Source organism: Candoia aspera, chromosome 2 (assembly GCF_035149785.1).
Source record: "Candoia aspera isolate rCanAsp1 chromosome 2, rCanAsp1.hap2, whole genome shotgun sequence".
Classification (NCBI taxonomy): Eukaryota; Metazoa; Chordata; class Lepidosauria; order Squamata; family Boidae; genus Candoia; species Candoia aspera.
The window spans coordinates 131,693,768-131,716,353 of record NC_086154.1 but is presented as its reverse complement, the minus strand read 5'-3'; the positions used below and the strand labels follow the sequence as shown (position 1 = coordinate 131,716,353).

Below are 22,586 nucleotides of genomic sequence, written 5' to 3'. Positions count from 1 at the left end.
ACAGAAAACTGGATCTTCAAACAGACAGCTAGGAAAATAAAAGCAAAATGAAGCCAACATATAGGAATTAAAAGGAAGTTATATCAGGCCATTTTGTGTCAGCTGAGCAAAGACCAAATCACAGTGTTTAGCATTTTGGGGAAAAACTTTAAGTCTATACTGTAAGTATACTATACTATAATTCCAGTATAACATTTATGTTATTAATCCTCCAGCTAATTCCAAGAGTTGTTATCTAGTCTTAAATATTAAGTGGGGTCTGTATATGAACACAACAGCAAAGGATCTAATCATATATTATTTTTCAGTATCATATGGATAAAAGCCATACTAAAAAGGCTAAGAATAAGCATTTTAGCTTGCCTAGTGGAGGAAAGTTTTATACTCAACATGTTCTAGTCATTGGAAAAGTCTTATATTACTCATACCTGCTGCTTCCATAAAGGCCTTGTTGAGATGGCAAGTAAGAAGAGGCTCCTTAAGACTGCGGAGAAAATCTTTAAGAAGGCTACATATAGCATGGATATCTTCCACTTTGCTAAGTAGAGGTACTGTTTTCCCTCTAAGAAATTTCTCCTTCAAATCTTTCACTGTGCGGTCACAGCCAGAAATTCGGTAGAGGCCTGTCTGTTGAAACAATGATTTTTAAAGCAAGATCCCAAGCTTGTTTCTCTGAAATCCCTCCACCTTCACTGTAATACGTTCTAGTGCTTGACTGTGTTCATAATCACCACACCAGCAACTCTGAAAGTAGCTGCATCTTGGTGGATATAGAATGTCTTGGCAGAAAGCACATGCACTTTCTGCATTCCAAACAATTCCATAAGAAGATCCACACCTTTTAAGCTCACTCTTACCTCATTCAAACCTCGTCTCTCAATCTCATTCACACAGTGAACTAAAATGGAGGGGATCATTGGAGTTGTCAGAGGTACAAAATCCACCAGGACTCCCTAAAAAAAGAGAAAGGAGCAAGAGTTATTTCCCATTTGTACAAGTCCCACTAAGGAGAAAACAAAGGCAGTTTTCTAATGGGTAAATTGACAGTAAAACTAGTGAAAATCACTTAAGAAATACATTATGTAAGTGCATTCCAAGAAAACAATAAACAAAGAACCCATTTAGTTTGTGTGACCAAGTTCCAGATTCTTAATCTTTGATGTTAAGATTCTACCAGTAAACTCAATTAATGTACCATAGCACAAATATGAAAAGAAACAACATGGCATTAATTATGCAGTAACTCAATACAGGAGACACTAGAATACTTAAAAATTTAATATGTTTTCTGAACACTGTAAAAAGGTATATATGCTAATAGTACAATAATAACAGCAACAAGTGCAAGCTTTTTAAGCATAAGTATATTACATACTACTCCTTCCCTAACTACTTAAATTGTATAATTGGAACAAAATACTCTTTTGAAAAATCTTAAGACATGAACAATAAATGGTAAGATATACTGTAAGTAGACATTTCCCTCCAAAATTTCAGGCAGTATTATCTCCTGGGTTTTTTCCCTGTTCTCCTTTCATTTTGTATTTCTACCAATGTACTTCAGAAATAGTTAGCACAAAAACTTTACACATACACACTATGTTTATATTAATAGGAAATCTAGTGTATGCTTTTCTATCAGCATCTGGAATCTAAAGAACTTCTTTAAATTCCAGCATAACTAGAGTTAGTGGCAATGTCAACAGTAACTTTATTCACCAGAAAATATCTTGAAACACTGCTGCTGCTTTTGTCAAAAATGTTTTCACAGAGGACTAACACTCCTTCACCTATTTAAGCTTTCAAAATTATTTTTTTTGAGGTCCAACAGAAAATTATACAATCATAGGCCACTGAAGGGTATTTTATTTAGAACCATACCTCTCCAATTTTGACAGGGGTTCCTGCTAAGGTAGGTGTGCAGGGCAAGGGGCAGCGGTCTCGACATTCTGGATGTGTGACTACCCGACAGTCTCTGCATTTCAGGGACATTTTTCCAAATTTTATCCGCTTCCCACATGGAACGCATGACTCCGGTTTAATAACCTAGAGAGAGAACATGTGTAAACTAAATTGATCTGGAATAAGCAATGAAATACACTGAATTCAATAAATAGGCACAGACATTACTTACAACTAACCACTAAGATACATTAATGTAAAGACATCAATTTAAACTTACTTATTTTATTTAGCTTATATGCCTGTCTGAAGTGCCCACCTGGAGGAAAGTGGCTGGTCTCTGCCAAGGGCATAGTTGTTGTTGTTTTTTAGGGAAGGCAGATGACCCAGCACAAGACCAAGAGCACGTAGGCAGAAAGAAGGAAAATGCTAGAATGCACCTGTGAAGTGGTATGTACGTGCCTTAGATATAAAATATTTTTTAAAAAAGAAAAAGGGAAAGTGGAGAAAGGGGGGTATATTTCAGATGCTGCAAGACATGCTGCTGGAGAGGACATCACCCAGTTAATGGGGAGTGGAGTGGAGGAATGACCCAGCCTGCCAAGTCCAAAGATGCCAGCCCTGGGACAAGGAGGAAAACCAGGAGGAAAAGCCTAGAGCAGTTTGTGAGTGTGTGGAAAGACCAGGAAGATGGACTGTATTGTGTGTAGAGAGATTCAGATGCTGGATATGGAACTTTGTGAGTTAAAGGCTTTGTTTGGCAGCAAGGCAGCCAGGAGAAAACTCACTGAAATTCCAGTATCAGTACTGATATAAGGAGGGGGAGAAGAAATTGTAATAAATCACAAGCAGAAAGTGAGTGAAAGAAACATACTGTAAGAAGGAGAAAAACTAAGTAGATTAAGACTTGATTTCTTTTCATTCTAATCCTACTCTGTACACACATAGAAAAACATACTGGTTTTGTAAATAATAATTTCGCTTGTATTTATTATTAGAGCACACTGCTTCATTAGTGTAGGTATCTTAGTGTCCAGAAGAAAATCCCTCATTTGTTTTATTACTCATTCTGTGTGTGTGTGCGCGCGCCTGTCTATCTGTCTCAGCTCATCCTGACCCACCCTGCAACAATGCCAATTTAATCATAACTAATTCTGAGCTGTTAAAATCCCAGATAAGACTAACAGAAGCAAATTATAGCAGCAATAGTACAGCTGTTTTAACTAGCTTCCTATTCAGCAAGGTTGCTATATTATCTAGGCATGTATGATATTTGGCAGCTAGGCAGGGGTCATTATTTAATTCCTATGCAAAGTGTAAACTTGATTAAGAATTTTTTTCCTTAACTATGTTTTTATATGTAACCTGGTTAACAAATGACTTCAAAGGAAGATGGGACATGAGTTTGCAAAAGTGTGGTTAAATGTCTGCAAAGTGGTTTTCCTCCAACCTTTGTTTGACATCTTACAAAACAAAACAAACACACTGAGAAAAAATGTGCAGCTGTCTCCCTTAACGTGCCTTCCTGGACCAGGCTTTGCAAACAAAAACAAGGTTTCACCCCATATTTGTTATCTTATTCAAGATTCAAAGCATCAAATGATTAAACAAATTTGCACTGTGCCAGGAACAGTATCCATTACAGCAACTGCCATGTTTCATGTCTCTTTTTCCAAAGAACATTTAGAACACCACCTCAGCCAACTATCAGAGAAAGAGGTTTTTCTTCCCAAAACCATTTGGGCATTGAATTGGGCCCAGAACTGATAGGCTTCTTCACTCACCGTTTTTGACACAAATTCATGTAGTCTCATCCCAATGCTTCCAGGAGTGCTAGATCCATCTGTTTCAGGTTTGTTTTCCACCTTCCTGCTTCCTAGGCTTGAGTCACTGTTCCAAGGCTGTAGAATGGCTTGGGTGGAAAAGAGACAATTTGAAAGATCTGTTCTTAACACAGGATTAAACTGAAAGAAGGCACTCCCAGTTTAAGCTAATACATCTATTCTAATCTGTGTTGTTAACCTAATAAAGGTATTGCTATCTCTCTTTTCTCATTTTTATTACAATAGGTAATGCTTCACTTTTTGAGGAGAAAAGCAAATGGCTACTTTTAGACCCTTTCCTTAGCACAGGAGCTCAGACTTGAAGGATATTTTAAACCTTCTTAAAGAACCAATGTGTGGGATGGATTTAATAGAATGGATACATTTTTCAGTGGCGGGCGTCTTCTTTTTCTATTGTATACAATCCAGTGGAGGAAAAGATTGAAAATTAAAACTACGTAGTATTACAAATGGGAAGAAAAATATGGTCCTAGGAGATTCATAACAAATTTCAAATGTAATTCAGATGAACATTGCCAAGAGGCTCCTTACCTTCATTTCTGTCAGCATCTGGATTGCTACCGGCAAACATAGATTACAAGCTGTGGTTACAAGGATATCACAATAATCTAAATTTCATACAAAGAGACACTTACGTGCCTTTCGGTGGCTTCCAACATAGTAAGGTATAGTCTCAATAGTGGCAACTGCTTCAATTGGGCCTCCATCATTAGGTACTGTGAGTGTTGTTTTTGCAACTATTGATTCATTTCCCTGAAATAAAATAGTTCCAAGAAGCATGTAGGAAACATAAGCAAGAAGCTTATCAGAATATATCTGTAGCACGTTTCAATAGTGCAGTTTGAAGCACCTACTCAACATCCTGTGCAGCAAAAGTTAAAATCCTGGTTTCAAATGAGAAATAGAAGTTGCCACATGATACCAACGAATTCTATACTCTCCAACCGTTTCCCACAAACTAGTATACTCCAGCCACACTGAGACCGCAGCTCCCTTCTTAGTCAGCATAATCAAAGCTTGAAAGCATATCTAGAAATAGGTACCATCACATCGGGAGGGGACCACCTTGGAGAACACTACCTTATAGCTTGGGCATAAAGAGACAGTTATATACGTTAATAGTGCCCTCCTATGGGCAAAACGAGCTTGTTGATGCACCTGCAGTGAATAATAAAAAGCAATGAATACCAATGAACCTCAATGTGCAGTCTAGTTCTACTGTAAACTGCCCAGAGTCCCTCTTCTGGGGGGAGATGGGCGACAGCAAAATTTGAAAAATAAGTAAATAAAAACAAATCCAATACAGTCTTTATAAAAGCGCATACCTGATCTACTGTAGAGCCAATGGAACGAGTTTTCTTTAAAGGACCAGGTGGACCTTCAATAAACTGCCTAGAAGAGCGCTGTAAAAGAAACATTTGTAATTCTTTGGGCGAAAACAGTACAGCATTCTTGAGTAAAATGAAAATTCCACAGGAGTATTCAATTCTACGTTTATAAGGAATCTAAGCAGAACATGAAGTCAATAATTTACCTAAATTATCCTTTCCTGCTTGGAACATGCAGAGACAATTCCCTTTTTTGCCTACCTTATCTAGTAACCAGACCAGATGAAAGTAAAGAGAATTAAATGGAAAGGGAGATAGATTATCTCAAGTATACCTTCTCCTAAGTGCATATTAAATATAATTCCAAAGGTCAACTGTACATTAACTAAAAGCAAAACTGTGATGGCAATTGCCACATCAGATTTTATTAAATCTATTTGCCAGAATTGTCCTATTTATTATCAAAGTTTAATGTAAAACATTAAACACTGAAACAAAATTAAAAATTGGCACAAGCAACAGATCTGGAAATTAAATGGTTCTCTACGTAATGCCAGCCTGTTAAGAGTATTCTGTCAGCATAAAACAAGAAAAAGTTTCAGACTAAGAAATATAATTCTAATGAAAAATTAACAATTATTATTATTCAAATTTAATTACCGCTCATCTCCCCAAAAAGAGGGACTCTGGGCAGTTTACAATAAAATCAAGCTCCAAACATAAACGTTAAAATCTCATACAAGCAGCGACATCACAATTATTATAAAATACAATAAATAAATATTATGTATATTGATATGTGATTTAAATGTACCCAAGCTCAAAACATTTGGATTGCAGGCCTACCCTCAATCACTAATGCAAAGTTCAACAATAAATGAAACCCGCTCTTTGCATCAGATAATACATTTTTTTTTAATTTTTATCCCGCCTTTATTACTTTTATAAATAACTCAAGGCAGTGAACATTCCTAATACTCCTTCCTCCTCCTATTTTCCCCAGAACAGCAACCCTGTGAGGTGAGCTGGGCTGAGAGTGACTGGCCCAAGGTTTCTAGCCCAGCACCTTAACCTCTAGACCAAACTGGCTCTAGATCAAACTGGTAAATAAAAAGACGGAGAAAAACCCCATACATACCCTTTTCTCTCTTTTTTTCAACCTAACAGTCTTTACCATTGTGGAATCCCAATCCTGGATATTAGAAAAGAATCTCTTTAGTATCACACAGATGGCAAACATACATGTTAAGTCTGTCCATTCTTTTATGCCTAACTTGGAATATTCGGTATTTAAGGACAAGTCACCAATAATACACATCTTACAAAGGATCATTTAAAAAATATTATTGTAAGGCAGTACAGTACAATAAGTGAATTCAGGTAATCGTTACATTACCAATGATTCGTCGGTTTTGTCAAAACTGATGTCAGATAAAATTGAACCAGATTCATCTATTGTTGACAGTCTAAAAATAAAAATCATAAATTTTAAAATCTCATCTTATCAAAGATAATAAACCAATATTTTATAAGCAATAAAGACTGTTGCAACATATACAGAACTGTGTATTCTATCCATGCAAAACATGGAATTTGGCATCTTGCTATAGAAACTTTACTGTAGTGATACTAAAAGTCACAGATTCATTTTTATAGTATCTTAACAGCTGAGGTTAAACATTAAATTTCAGTGGTTTTAATGGGACAACACTGAATGTGTCTTTAATGTTACTGCTGAAATCAGTGGGAGTTGGATTTTCTTCACAATAAACATTTACTAGAGTTATCACATTCTTTGTCCCCTCTGTTCCCCTAAATTTGGCTAAATACCACCAAAAGCCTCTTGGAGAAAAACTATTTAAAAAAACATGAAAATATTATTAGTATCATTTCATTTATTTATAGAATTTGGGTATATTTGTGTAACCAATGAGCATACATACCTGGTATGCAGTAACAGATCCATCCTGCCTATATATGAAACTACCTATTTCATGGGATAGAAGTGGAATTCTGAAAATCTTAGTTTCCAGGAAAAACAAGATAGGGAAAGCATGTAGAGCATTGCTTCTGGAATTCTTCCCAATCCCTTAAAAATAGCTGATATGAGTTACATGACTAAGAAGGAACCAGGAAGAGGCTTATAATGGGACAGCCAGCAACTACGTGAGCTACTGCTTCTCCTTAGGAATACACTGGGGGATATTTTTCTCCACAGCCCCTGGCCAAATCCAGACCATTTCCCAACTCAATCTTTGTTTTTTTGCCACCCTATTCTATTCAATTCTCAGAGACTTACTGCACTGATAAATATTATATCTTGGATTAATGTGGTAAAAGTTCAGAAATAAAACTGGAGTTTTGTGATTGGTTTTCAGCTGCCTATTACTAATATTGCTAAGTTCTTTACCCCTTTTATGTAGCTGTGTATTCCATGATTTTCCTCCCATCTTATCGTAATTCCTCCTCCTCTTTTTTTTTTTTTTTTTGAAAACTCCACTGTAATCCTTGGCTAAAAGAACAAATTTAAAATCTTAGCCTCATAAGTATTTTGATCAGGAAGATGTGTTTTCTTGCTGCAAATTATGGGAGGGGTAACTCAGTGTAATACTCCCACTACAACCTTACAAATTTGTACTTTATTTAACAAATGTTGATGTTAGTGCTATTATAAATCAAGGTTTTCCAAAGCTACTCCTTGCAGTTCCCAAATGATAAACTGTTAATTACCAAAAATATATGCCTAATAATACAACATAAACCCTACTAGTATCTATTAATATCTATTAACTGAAATTGTTCTTATGTTTAGATTATTATTGATGTAAAATTATTAACATTCAGGTTAACAACCTACATCACAGGAAAAAAATTTCAAGATAGGTTTATAGATGTAAACTGAAATAATTCTACAATTACAAAAAGAGTATTTAAACAAAAATACATGGTTTCACTTCAACTAACTCTAACATATAGGGACGCGGTGGCGCTGCGGGTTAAACCGCTGAGCTGTCGATCGGAAGGTCGGCGGTTCGAAACCGCGCGGCGGGGTGAGCTCCCGTTGCTCGTCCCAGCTTCTGCACACCAAGCAGTTCGAAAACATGCAAATGTGAGTAGATTAATTGGTACCGCTTCGGCGGGAAGGTAACGGCGTTCCGTGAGTCATGCTGGCCACATGACCCGGAAGTGTCTATGACAACGCCGGCTCCAAGGCTTTGAAACGGAGATGAGCACCGCCCCCTAGAGTCGGACTCGACTGGACTTTACGTCAAGGGAAACCTTTACCTTTACTAACTCTAACATACAAATAATAATACTGAGAATTCTTCTTATTGGAAGTAATGAGACCTAAACTGCAAAGACATCTCGAAGCTGAACAATGCCACTTGCAACCCATGGGTTTCAATACTTGAAAATCTGAAATACAAACACTCACAAACAAAAATGTGTTAGGATTGTATGGAAATGGCAGAAATGGCTAAGTTGACAGGATAAGAGATAATACTGTGACTAAATTTGTTTATACTTGGAAATCACTTTTGGACTATTTGCTTGTATCTGAAAAAAAAATGAAATGTTGATTTTGGGTTTCGATGATTGAATGGTTTGATTTTATAGAACTCATGTTACTAAAAAATTAACTAATGGTAAGAGATTACATTTGTATAATATGCATTTATATCTGTGTTGAAGAAGGTCGGAAAGCAATCTTTTTATGTTTTCTATCTGTTTGCGCACTTTTATAATTTTTCTTTAGTTCTGTATTCTATCTTTTGTATTTTAACTATACTTTGAAAAATTAATAAAGTTCTATATAATTTTTTTTTTTGAAATGTGTTAGAATTGTATTTTGCTATTTTAAGTTTCTCCTGTGAACGTATGTTTGAATCTTTAACTTCTGACTCTAAGCAAAGATTTCAACAGGTTGGGAAAATCTTCTTTAACCAAAATGAATGCAGATTACATTAGCCATTACATTTTTACAGTCTAATCCACCTGAAATAAGCTGTGCACATCCTACCTTTTGTTGCCACCAATGGAAGTCTGAGGCCTGTTTAAAAAGGCCAGTGCTGATTTCTGTTCTTCGCTTAGCTGTATACTGCCTGATGAATCACACATGAGAAGCTCTTTGATCAACTGAATCTGTTGCTCCTACAAATTGGGAAGCATTAAAAGTAGCTTTATATTAAATTTATAGCACTGGAAGCCCATAATATGCAAAACCTTCTGAGAAACACAACTATGCCACTAGCATATTAATCCCTACACAAGGCACATACGCTGATCTCTCAAGTTATAGCATCAGATTAAAACAGTCATGTGATTTTGTTGGAGTCAACTGCTAGCCAGTATAAAAGCTAATGTATTCCAAATAGATTTGAGTTATAAAGCAATTTGCTAGTATCTTACCAATTCCATTGACTAATCACAACAGCATTCACCATTTCACTCCCACAAAAAAAGGAAAGGAAGCATAGAATGGGCAATTGCAGCTATTCTATTTGTACAATAATCTTGTAAATCCCACTTCAAAACTACAATCCACATTAAATGGGGAGGGGTCTAAGAAATAGGTACACAAGAAGGATTCATTAACTACTGTTAAGCCACCAAACAGCTTCTCTGCTTTGCCTTGAGTTTAGCAAAATGTTCACTGTCATAAAAGCACCCTTATTGTATCACAAAATGGAAATCACTCCGTATGTTAATAGTGAAACTAAAATTATTACACATTATTTATCCACTGCAGTGAAATAAACACATTAAAATACAGTAAAATTTTAATTAACAAACTTTTCAGGTAAAACCGTTATCCATTAAATCCAAATGTTTCCTCAACTTATTTTCTTTCCCTTTCTGTAGGTCAACTACAGGAACTTTTTTTTTTTTTTGGTAAACTTTTTATTCGTTAAAATACAATACAAATCATAACATTCTGGAATACACCTAACACCACGTATACACATATAAGCAAGTAAGACAATAACAATAACAACATACTAAAACATGGTTTCCGACTTTCGTAGCTATAGATATACAAATAATTATCTTTGTAACTCTCATCGCTATTTTCCCTTAAGTACTATTATTTCTATTTATTTACTTCTTTAATATATAAATCCCATTATCATCTCTTCACTTTTTTCGATTGTATACAGGTAATCTAATATCGTTTGCCATATTTCTTTAAATCTCGTAATATTCTTTTCTTTTATTAAAATTGTTAATTTCGCCATCTGTGCTAGCTCCAATATTTTCATCACCCACTCTATTGTTGGTATGTTTTCCTTTTTCCAATGTTGCGCATATATAATCCTAGCTGCTGTGATCATATATAATAATAAATTACCATATTTTCTCTCTAAACCCTCTTCCATTATACCTAATAAAAATAATTCTGGTTTTCTTACAATTTCTATCTTGAGAATTTTCTGTATCATCTCAAGTATTTGTGCCCAGACTTTTTCTGCTTTCTTACAGGTCCACCATAAATGGTAAAATGTTCCTTCCTTTTGTGAACATTTGCAACATACATTAGAAACGTTTTTATACATTTTTGCTAATTTTTGTGGGGTTAGGTACCATCTGTGCATCATTTTATAAAAGTTTTCCTTTAAATTATAACACAAAGTAAATTTTAATCCCTTTGTCCACATTTTTTCCCAGTTCTCTAATAAAATATTATATCCAAAATTTCTTGCCTAATTAATAATACACTCTTTGACTTGTTCATCTTGATTTAATTGTAATAACATTTTATACATTTTTGTAATAATATGCTCATTATTTATATATGACTGCTTTTCAATCTCTGTTTTTTCTTTTTTAAATTTATAATTTTTTTAATCTAATTTAAATCGTTCATTTAACTGCATATATGTGAACCAATGACACCGGTGTCCTTCTCCTATTTCTTCTCTTGTTTTTAGCATTGGCGTGTCTTGTTCATATTTTATTATATCTTGATATCTTAACCATTTTATCTTATCATCTAAACTTTCCATCCTTGCAAAAGCTTCTTGTGGCGATATCCACATTGGTATATTTGGTAATAATCTACTTTTATATTTATCCCAAACCCTCAATAATACTTTTCTAATAGTATGATTTCTAAATTCTTTGTTCATTTTTACTTTTTCATACCAAATATATGCATGCCACCCAAATCTAAGTTCATGGCCCTTTAATTGTAAAAGTTTTGGATTTTCTAATGTTAACCATTCTCTTATCCACAGAAAACAACAAGCTTCAAAATACAATTTACGATCTGGTAACCCCAACCCTCCTCTTTCTTTGGCGTCTTGTAATAATTTAAATTTAATTCTTGGTCTTTTTCCTTGCCAAATGAAATTTGAGATGTCTTTTTGCCATACTTTAAATATTTTTTCATTAATTAGAATTGGTAATGTTTGGAAAAGAAATAGCATCTTCCGTAATACATTCATTTTGATTACAGATATCCTTCCTAGCAAAGATAGCTGTAATTTTCCCCATCTTTCCATATCAATTTTTATTTCCTTCCAAGTTTTCCCATAATTATTTGGAAATAATATATTATTATTTGTTGATAATATTACTAAGTTTCTAATCTTTTTTTCTGTTGTAAAACCTGATTTAGTTATTAAAGTTTCTTGTTGTTTTTGAGTCATGTTTTTACTCAACATTTTCATTTTTTGTTTATTTACCTTAAATCCTGCCACTTCTCCAAATTCCTTTAATTTTTTCAACAGATGCTCTATAGAATCTAGGGGATTTTGTAGTAAAAATACCAGATCATCTGCCAATGCTTTTAATTTATAAATTTGCTTTTTAATTTTTACTCCTTTTATTTGACCATCCCCTCTTATATCTCTATTAAGGACTTCTAGGACTAGAATAAATAAGAGAGGTGATAGGGGGCATCCCTGTCTTGTTCCTTTTTCGATTTTGCAGTTATCTGTCAATTCTTCATTCACTATAATCTTAGCTCTTTGTGTTGAGTATATTGCTTCAATCCCATTCACAAATGATTTCCCAAATTCCATTTTCTCTAAAACTTTAATCATAAAAGACCAATTCAAATTGTCAAATGCTTTTTCAGCATCTAAAAATATTAAAGCTATTTGGCATTCGTTATGATGTTGTGCATATTCCAAAATGTCGATCATGGTTCGTATATTATCTTTCAATTGTCTTTTTGGTAAAAAAAACAACAACACTTTGATCTTGATCAATAATTCCTTGTAGGATTGTTTTTAATCTTTCTGCTAATATTGAAGTAAAAATTTTATAATCATTATTCAACAATGATATTGGTCTATAATTTTTGGTTAGGGTTGGGTCTTGTTCTTCTTTTGGTATAAGTGTTATGTTAGCTTCAGTCCATGTCTCTGGTATTTTTGATCCATCTATAATCGAATTCAATAAGTCTCTAAATGGGTTTATAATTCGTTCTGTAAAGTGTTTGTAATATCCTGTCGATATACCATCAGGTCCCGGTGTTTTTCCTATTTTAAGTTTCTTTATAGCTTCTATTATTTCCTGATTTGATATTGGACTGTTAATTATTACTTGTTGAGTTTGTGAGAGTTTGGGAAGATTTTGCTTATTTAAATATTCCTCAATTTTATCTAATGAAATTTGTTTTTCATATAAATGTGAAAAAAAATTATAAAATGCTTTTTTGATTCTTTTATTATTGACTAAGTCTTCATTATTTTCCCTGATTTTAATAATCGTTTTCTTCTCCCTATCTTTCCTTATTTTATAAGCCAGCCATTTTCCTGGTTTATTAGTATTCAAAGTCTCTTTGTTTTGCATATCTTAATTTCATTTCTATTTCCTTTGTTGTCAGCAGCGAAATGTGTTGCTGTAATAATTTAATTTGATATAATAAATTATCATCTGAGGGTTTTTTCTGCAATTCTCTTTCCTTTAATTTAATCTGATTCATAATTGTTTGTAATTTTTGTTATTTCTTTTTTAATCATTTGATTTAAAGATATAAAATCTCCCCTCATTACTGCCTTGCTGGCATCCCAAACTGTTCTAATGTCCACTTCATTATTCAAATTTATTTTAAAAAATTCCTTTAATTTCTTTTTACACTCTTCCACTACTTCCTCTTTTTTTAAGATATTTTCATTCAATCTCCATTTAATATTTCTGGAATTTTCCCTAATTATTATATTTACTGGATTGTGATCTGAAAAAGGTTTTGGTAAAATTTGAGCTTTAGAGATTTTATTTGCTAAATCCTTTGAGATCCAGATCATGTCTAATCTTGAAAAATATTTAAATCTTTCTGAATAAAATGTATAATCCTTCATTAATCCATTTTTATGTCTCCAGGAATCCACCAATGTTAAATTTTCCATTAATTCAAAAAATGATTTTGGGAGTTTCCCTTGTTTATTTTTAATTTGTTTTTCTGATTTCCTATCTAACAATGCTATTGTAACCCCATTCCTATCCCCCATCAATATCCAGCTTGTGTATGTATACATTGATAATTCCTCCATTAGTTTCACATAGGAATTATTTCTATTTTCATGTGGGGCATATACACCTACTACAATTGTTTTGATCCCTTGTGTTTCTAAGTCAATCCCTATATATCTTCCTTGTTCGTCTGAAAATAATAACTTTGGCTTCAAATAAGGTTTCACATATAATTCAATTCCATTTATTTTCATCTCATTAGCTGTTACAAATTCTTTTCCTAAATTTTTTACCTCTTCTTTTTTAATATGAGTTTCTTGCAAACAAATAACATCATGATTTAATTTTTTTAAATAATTTAAATAATTTTTCCTTTTTGGTGGAGCATTCGCTCCATTTATATTCCAAGTAGTATATTTTACTACCATCACACAAGTAGCTCCACGTATTCCTTAGAATTCATAGCTAACTCCTCTCTATCTTCTTCTCTTTTGTCCTATTTTGTTCTAGTTCTTTTCTGTGTCTTTCCAGGAAATCTTTTACTTTATGCATTGAATTTAGTTTGTACCTTCTTTCTTGAAAAGTAAAACTCTCCCCCTCTAATTTTTCCCAGCGGAATGAAATATTATTTCTTTTCAATATCTCTGTCGGACCTGCATAGTCTTTTCTTTTTCTCAATATTCTTATAAGTATCTTCTTAAGTACAATTATATCTTTCCCTTTAATTCTAATCCCATTTTCAAAATGTGCCTGCAAGATCATATCTTTTGTTTTTCTTCTGGAAAATTCAATTAGAACATCTCTAGGTTTTTTATGGATACATGCATATTTTGAATTTATGCGGAACATCTTTTCAATCTCTTCTGCCATCCTATCCTCTTCCCAATTTATTAAGTTTGCTAATGTTTGTATTATTGTTTCCTCCATTTCTTCCTCCTTCCCCTCTGGTATGCCTCTAAATCTTAAGCTATACTGTTTGTCTCTTAATTCTAACAATGCTATTCTATCTAGTTCAACTTCTCTTACTATTTCTAATTCTTCCACCCTTTCAGTCACTTTTTTAATTTCTCCATTTTCTCATTCATCTTTTCTAATTTTTGTTCCAATTTCTTTTCAAAGTCCTCAAAACTTTTTTCCAACATTAGATTCACATTTTGAAGAATTGTCTGGGAAGTCTTCAAAGAAAATTCTTCGAACATAGCACGTATTCCATCATTTTCTCCTGACCCCAAACCTCTTCTATTTTGCTTTCTAGTATTCATGTTTCCTTAAGTTCATACAATATTTAAGTCAAGTTTTTATGTTTTATATATCCACCACGATGTAAGGAAAAAGTCAAATCAAGTCACTAGAAAATGGCTCCTTTATATTAATAAATAAGTCCAATCCCTGTTTATTCTAGTAGTCCTTTAAATCCCTTTGTAATTCTAGAAAATGTCTCGAAATAATGAAACTCACCAAGAGCCTCTGTATCTCTATAGCTACGATTAGCCTCTTCTCCTCTTTAGTTCTGTAAATGATTCATTAAGGAGGTGAGGTGGTCGATGGTACTGTCTTGTAAATCAAGATGTTCAGTAGCGGCTCCTACAGCTCAAAACTAGCACTTCCCAGCTGATTGCCTGCTTCACTAAAAACGTGAGCCAACTGCAAAAATCAGCTGTCCGGAAGACACGTCAGCCTTTTGTTCGCTTCTTCTTCACCCGAAGTTGCTTTTCGCCCCTTTTAATTATCTGGAGCGACTTTTAACACCGCACTGAGAGTTTTAGCTCACAGAGCTTCGCTAAAACTCAGTCCGTCCCCATTTTCTCCTCACCGGAAACCCCAACTACTTTTCCTACCTTCAGTCACTTCCCAGCATTCCACTTGCTGATCATCCCAGCATTATCCCATCTGCCTCCTACCCTTGACTAAGCCGCCATTGCCCCAGTGTGAACCCACCCAGCTATCTGATCTTTCCAGTATATGCCTCCTTCCCCTCTCCACTTTTCCCAGCTAAAATTCAAATATTAAGTGTATGTATATCCCACTAGCCCACCCAATCATCCTAGTACCTTTGCTCTCTCATCTAGAATTCAAATAGAAACATACTCATTTTAAGGGAAGCAGTGATCGCTGTCCAGACTGCTTCCACAAATAATCAGCAAGTCCCTTATTTCAGGGACTGCAGGGTATCTGTCATGAGTACTGATGGTGAGCAGGAGGGGCCTCTATCCAGGGGGGAAAACGCATGCGTAGTACTGAGGAATTAAGCATCCATTCAAAGAGACACAGATCAGACCTGCCTTAACTTTTGGGGTTTATCTGTCTGGGTTTTCCCACGCTTCTTCAGTTTGTTAGGATTTTCTGTCTTATGTAGCAGTAATAAACACTAGAGACCTAGTCCTCGTCTCAGCGTGATTCCTGTTAGGACAATATCTGTATATCTCAAGTCCACTAAATTGAGGTCTATTAAGCCGAGGGTTTATTGTAGCTTTATCAGCCAAATAAGAAACCAACATTCATATCATTACAACATATTTCTATGCTCTGGAAATAAAGGCTTGTATCTACAGTATTGTCATGTAAATGGAAAGATATTCAATAAAGCTCTTACATTCCTCTTCTAAATCCAATGCCAGTTTTTAAAAAACAAGCTCAGAGTTATACGTACCAACTTTTCACAATCTGCTTCAGCTCGCTGTCTTCTCTTGATCTCCACATCTACTTGGTTGCGTGCATGTTTCAGTTTCACATCCAGAGCACTACGCTCGGTTTCTGTTTTCATCAGTAGATCTTTGTATCTGGCAACCTCATGATCCATTTTCTGCCATTTTCTCCTGAACTCTTCAAAATTCTTGGCCAACTGGATAAATTCTGGGAAAAGTGCAATTTTAATCCATTTACAATTGATTAATTTTCTAATGCTTTTTTCTATTTCCTCCTTAAATATCCACTCAATTCAAATTGATAATAATCTAAATAGATAATACCAGGGTGTTGGAAAACCTGATTATTCAGAAGACAGTTCAGAAAAAGAAGTTGTACTCAGTTTCCTCTGTAGAGTACTGAATGATTACCTGGCAGTAAACCCAACTGAAGACAGTGGAACTTATTTTTGACTAAACAGGCAAAATCAGCACATCTTTCTCTATAACCCAGTTCAAAGATTTCACTTCAGCTATTCAGTGTACTTCCATGTTAAGCACGATCAGAGACATCACGCAATAAAAAACAATCACCTTACTAAGGCAACCTATGTAATATGAATGTGCAATTGCCATACAAAGAATAAAACTGCAGTTATAGCTAAATTGAGAACAGATTATATTACAGTCAAAGATTATGATATTAGGAAGACAGTCAACAGAAAAGTTTAAAATATGCTTCATTTGATGTTGACTAGTATGATAGATATTTGGACTAGCAACTTGATAGACAATTATAAAAATATTGATCCAAAAGAAAAAAAAACTGATTTCCTTTAGATGCTCAGCATCTAAAGTGGATATAAACATTCTAGCCTGATAAGTGATATCCATAAAGCACTGGACAAACTTCTCACTAGCCAGTATTTTTTCTTAACCCCTCCAACCCATTATTATAGATGTTGTGACTAACACTGCATAGACTTCACTTGGGCTGTTTTGAAGCCTGCAATAGTACATGGCAATGTAACCTGATTCCCTGAGACAATAAAATAATGGAACTACTAGAACCATAGTATTTTAACTACCTGATCCACACTGTTCCCTAGAAACCATATTGTACAAACCTGCTAGTTGTTATGCAGATTAGTTTTCTACACAAGAAAGACATCAAATTAATCATGCTTCCAGAGTTAGTTAACAGACATTTGCTAGATGATCTAAGGAATTTGGAAAAATTCATGCCTATCTTTCATGGAAATTACAGAGCAAGAAGGAACCTTCAAATATGATAATTATTTGTGTCTCTCTAACATGATTTACATGCACAATATCCATAAAAAGTGACCACTTACGGTATTCACTGCCTTCATTTAGAATTTCTGCTCGGCACACAAGTTGGTCAAAGAGATTCCGTAAATTCAGCGTTGTTGTCTCCATCTTTATCACCTGAAACTGAAATAATTCGGAAAATAGTTTATTTTTGTCTTCTTTTTCTGCCAGGCACAGCAATCCTTACCAGTGAGTTCAGATCAAAGTCAAGAATAATCATGCTATGGATTTATAGCAAACTGTAATCTGAATAACACACCTACTGTATCAATATTTATTTCTCTCCATATATAAATTCTGAAGACTGTGACCCCAAAATACGTATCTATGCTTTCCCTTTTGAGCTAATATCAGACATCTTGCAAAAATGATGTACAGTATACTTCAATAGCCATATACAAAGAGATTTATGAAATTATATAAGCAAGACATGGTTCCTTGCCAATAAAGAGTTTTCAGCTTGAAATAGGCACGAGGAAAGACACAAGCTAGCAAAACATTAATGTAAACTGTCCTGTGCGGTTGGAAATGAAGATCTAGGTGCAGTCCAGTTGTCTCTTGATAAGCCTTAATGACTATGTGAGATTTTTCCCTCCAAGGATGAATAGGGAGCTCAGACCTTAGAAAACCAATTACAGAACTCCTCTTCCTGGTCTTTGAAGAAACATCCACAGCCATTGCATTCCTGACATAGGACCTACCACATTCCAACCCAGGAAAAATTTAGATGATTCTTTCAGCTGCTCTAAACTGAAAATATCCCCAAACATAAAGAAAGGGAGGAAGAAACAGCCAACTCTCTGTTCCTTCTTTCATCTAGCTGGCAAGCCACAGGATACTTTAGAATGCTTGGTATCTAGAAGACACACAGTACTTCCTCTGCAAAGCAGAAATCTAAAGACCTTAAGGAAGTAAATATTTACAAGAAAATCTGAAGTAATAAATAAATTAGGTTTAGAGTAGAATGGATACAAAATATTTTAACAATGCTATACCTTGCTTATAATGAATCTTAGTATCAACCTGTTTAAAATCTAAATTAAAATCTATAAATCAGTTCATAGCAATTTAAGAGCCACCTTTTAATAAACATTTTAATATGGAAGTCTGAAACCAACGAAGCATGCATATTTATATATTATTATTTGTTATCACTACAATCCAGGCAAAATATAATTTTATTTTCATGTCATGGAGAAAACATTGCCCTTGCTTCTGGAAACATCTAGGCACTAAAACCTCACCATTTCACAAAAGTGCTACGCTTTCATTTTTCACTTGTTTGGACAGGTAAGTTTTAAGAAATAAAACTGCTTTTCAAATTTCCATTTAAGAAAACTGCTTGCAAAGCATTGTGGTGGGAGATGCTGTTGTGATAGAGGAAAATAACCTAAAATTTCCGTAAGTTCATGCAGCAAGTTTTAAATTCCTAACACTGCCTGGATTTATGGCTTTTAGTGCTCACTTGTAAATTTCTATTCTGTCTCCTTCATATGTGTGCTTCGAGAACTGCACACATTACACCTCTTCTCTGCAAGCTGCATTGGTTGCCAGTTTGCTTTTGGGTTCAATTCAAGGTGCTCGTTTTAACTTTTAAAGTCCTAGATAGCATGTGGCCGAGTTATTTGGGGGACTGCCTCTCCCCGGTTACATCTACCTGTCCCATCATGGCCAGCAGGAAGGGCATGTTACGAGTCCAGTCTGCTAAGGAGTTCCATCTGACAGGACGCAGAAGGTGAGCCTTGTAGGCTGTGGCACCCACCCTGTGGAACAACATCGCCATCCCACCACCAGGTGAGATTGGTCCCAATCCTGATTTTCCAGAAATCCCTTAAAATGTGATTTTCTCAGCAGGCTTGGGGATGCCATGGAAGTGGGGAGCCCATGAAATGGCTATATTGCATGTGAGATCTTGAAGGCACTCTCCTTTGGTTATGTTTTAATCGTTTAATTTTTTATTTTTAATTGATCAGTTTTACTGTATGCTGCAGAATCACATTCATGAGATGGGCAGCTATATAAATTTGATAAATAAATAAGAAAATGTGATTCAGCAATTTCAAATCCAAGATAGCCCTCCACTCCCCATTCTTCACTGAAACCAACCAAATAAAAAGGTGGAAACTATGGAGGATCTTTCAAAAGATGAAACTGATTCTTTAGCACAGGTGTTTACAAGAGCTCTACTTGTCCGTATGAAATTTTTCCAGAACTGGACAATACTGGTCTTGTCATCAAATTGAAGGACTTTCCAAGTTGCTTATCTTCTGAATAGTTTGTGATGCCAACTAGAGATGTATAACTGTTCCAGTACATTTAGTTCCCAGTACTCTGTGTCCACAGTAAAACATGCATTGTGTAGGCATAGATTAGAACACATAAGTATTTTGTGGGGAGAGCTGGATGCTAGTGGCAATGTTCAGTGACTAAAGGGCGATAAAGAAAAGCTCTGGGGAAATCAAAGCGATGGGCAGGCTATTGGATAGCTGCCGCCATCAATGCCTTAGCTTCAGATATATGGCTTCTCTTACCAACTTTTTTTGTTGTTGTTCAATTGTGTCCAATTCTTGGAGACTGCCTGGACAAGACTCTGCAGTTTTCTTGGCAAGGTTTTTCAGAAGTGGTTTGCCATTGCCTTCTTCCTGGGACTGAGAGAGAATGACTGGCCCAAAGTCATCCAGCTGGCTTTGTGCCTAAGGTGGGACTAGAACTCAGGGTCTTCCTGGTTTTTAGCCTGATGCCTTAACCACTACACCAAACTGGATCTCTTACCAACCTACTTGTCCCCAAATTGTTCCTGATACCTTCCTTTCCCTACTTTACCTTGTGCCATGCTTGAAATCAAGGACATTGTTGGCAACTAAGAGGAGGCAGAGAAAAGAAGGGGTTTAGCCAATGTCCTTGGCTTCAAGCACAGCAAATCCAACAGGCCCACCACCCTTAACTTCCCAAGACCTTCCTTTCCCTATCTCCTCTTAGTCACTACCATTCTGATGTCCTTTTTTTCAAGTGCAGCATAAGGGGAGGTAAAGGGAGATGCTAGATATATTGATTTTAAAAATTTATGAGAAAACATTAGTGGAAAAAAATCATTCCATTAATTTACTCTTTATTATTTTGCCCCAAAATTGTCAAATCTTTCAAAATAATTTATACTCCACCTAAACTCAGTATGTTACATAGTGACACTTGAGAAGCAACTTTATTAATTTCTTATTCCAGAACACCCTAAGAATTGTCAGAGCAATTGCTACTATGTTAATGTAAAGGGAAAGGGACATCTCAGAAATTCTTGAGGGGACATGGAAAAAAACTATGGGAATTAGTCACATGGTCAAATGCAAACAGCCTGATACCAAATCTGGACATTACCAAAATAATGAACTGATGGAAACTCTCTTCTCCACTAAATTTGAATTGAAATCACATTTTTAAAAATTAGGCATAATTCCAAAACATATGAACAAAAAGATATCACAATTTGCTAAGGTACATGCTCACAGCCACAACGATAAACCTAGTACAAGATTGGAAAAGAGATATGCTACCAACCATATCGGACTAGGAACTTAAACTTGGAGAATATGCAGCAAAGTTAACAGCATATATGCACAACAGACATTTACCAAATTCAAGAATGGCTTATATATATTATATATTATGCAGCAAGGCAAGCTTAAGCATTCAGAATACAGTTTTTAAGGGGAAAAGAATTGACCAAAGAACTGATATCAGAAACACATGAAAAAAATTAAATGTTTATAAATATTGTATATCAGTCTAAATACAACAAAGGGAAAGTTAGAAGCTAAATATTTACCTATGTTTTTATTAGTTTTTCTTCTTTCTCTTTTTTTTTTTTTGAGGGGGGCAGATGATTTGTCTTTGAATAATAAAATAGTGGAGATATTGGCATTCAGCTCAGAGATTCAGAAAGATCTTTAAAATCCTTTTCCGTTGTTAAAAACAACTTTATTCTGTTTTTCATGGTTAATTTTTCATTAATGATATACTGAGCACTAACTGTACAACTTTTGCAACTTCTTTGTCACTTACTGATATCTTTGTATCATTTTCGCTTTTTTCGCATGTTTGTTCTTTTAAAAAAAAATAATTTGAAAAAAAATTGTCTCTTCTCCCAAAAGCAAGTCACTTCTAACTTTACATAGAGCAGGCAGGATAAAGTGTTACAAGAAAAGCCATTACAAAGATTATAGTCAAACAGAACAGTCAGTGGAATACTTTTGTAATGGTTTCTCATCTTTTCTACAATAAGAAGTTCCAGTCAAGCTTGCTGAGAAGTCTGACAAGAGCTAACAGTTATATCTCATTATTTAAAAACAAATGTTAGTCAAAATGGCACAAGCAGCAGCATAAGACTAGATTAGTTCGTAGATGTATAGAAATTTATGGAGATTATTAATAAATGTAATTCTTTACCTTAAATTCTGTACTGCATGAGGCTCAGAATCAAAAGCTGCGTCTTTCCAAAGAACATCTGGTTTAGCCTAATGAAAATAAAAAAGATCAAATGTTATCTGCTTTGCATATTTACCACTATCAATGAAATAGTACTTCATATACTACAACACATGTATGCAGAATTATTCCAAATCAAATTATATATGAGGTAATAAAAAGGTAAAGGTTTCCCTTGACGTAAAGTCCAGTCGAATCCGACTCTAGGGGGCGGTGCTCATCTCCGTTTCTAAGCCTTAGAGCCAGCGTTGTCATAGACACTTCCGGGTCATGTGGCCAGCATGACGACTCGGAACGCCGTTACCTTCCCGCCGAAGCGGTACCTATTGATCTACTCACATTTGCATGTTTTCGAACTGCTAGGTGAGCAGGAGCTGGGATTAACAACGGGAGCTCACCCCGCCGCGCGGTTTCGAACCGCCGACCTTCCGATCGACAGCTCAGCGGTTTAACCCGCAGCGCCACCGCGTCCCACATATGAGGTAATAGGTTCACACAATTTCATGTATAGATGTGTATTAGCTTATATTTTATACACAATGCTTGCATGGATCACTGTTGGGAACTAAAATATTTTCAGTCTGTGCATTGTTTTTTAATATAACAGCAGCTATACCAAGCAGAGGATTTTAGCATAGCTGAACTCAGTCTGAGAT

The 22,586-nt window shown here is 35.0% G+C and overlaps 1 protein-coding gene across 2 annotated transcripts in view; it reads right to left on the bottom strand.

The window, feature by feature from the left end:
- Positions 1-22,586, bottom strand: part of RACGAP1 (Rac GTPase activating protein 1) — a 44,288-nt gene that overhangs the window by 5,406 nt on the left and 16,296 nt on the right. For both annotated transcript variants that reach the window (XM_063296565.1, XM_063296566.1), the window contains exons 2-13: positions 21,892-21,959; positions 17,475-17,574; positions 16,146-16,348; positions 9,096-9,226; positions 6,471-6,540; positions 6,213-6,266; positions 5,072-5,149; positions 4,382-4,499; positions 3,687-3,814; positions 1,882-2,046; positions 858-953; positions 429-627 (exon numbers count right to left, since the gene is read on the bottom strand). In XM_063296565.1, coding sequence (XP_063152635.1) covers positions 429-627; positions 858-953; positions 1,882-2,046; positions 3,687-3,814; positions 4,382-4,499; positions 5,072-5,149; positions 6,213-6,266; positions 6,471-6,540; positions 9,096-9,226; positions 16,146-16,348; positions 17,475-17,559 — 1,327 coding nt within the window. In that variant the 5' untranslated portion in view covers positions 17,560-17,574; positions 21,892-21,959. The remainder of the gene's footprint in view (positions 1-428; positions 628-857; positions 954-1,881; positions 2,047-3,686; positions 3,815-4,381; positions 4,500-5,071; positions 5,150-6,212; positions 6,267-6,470; positions 6,541-9,095; positions 9,227-16,145; positions 16,349-17,474; positions 17,575-21,891; positions 21,960-22,586) is intronic.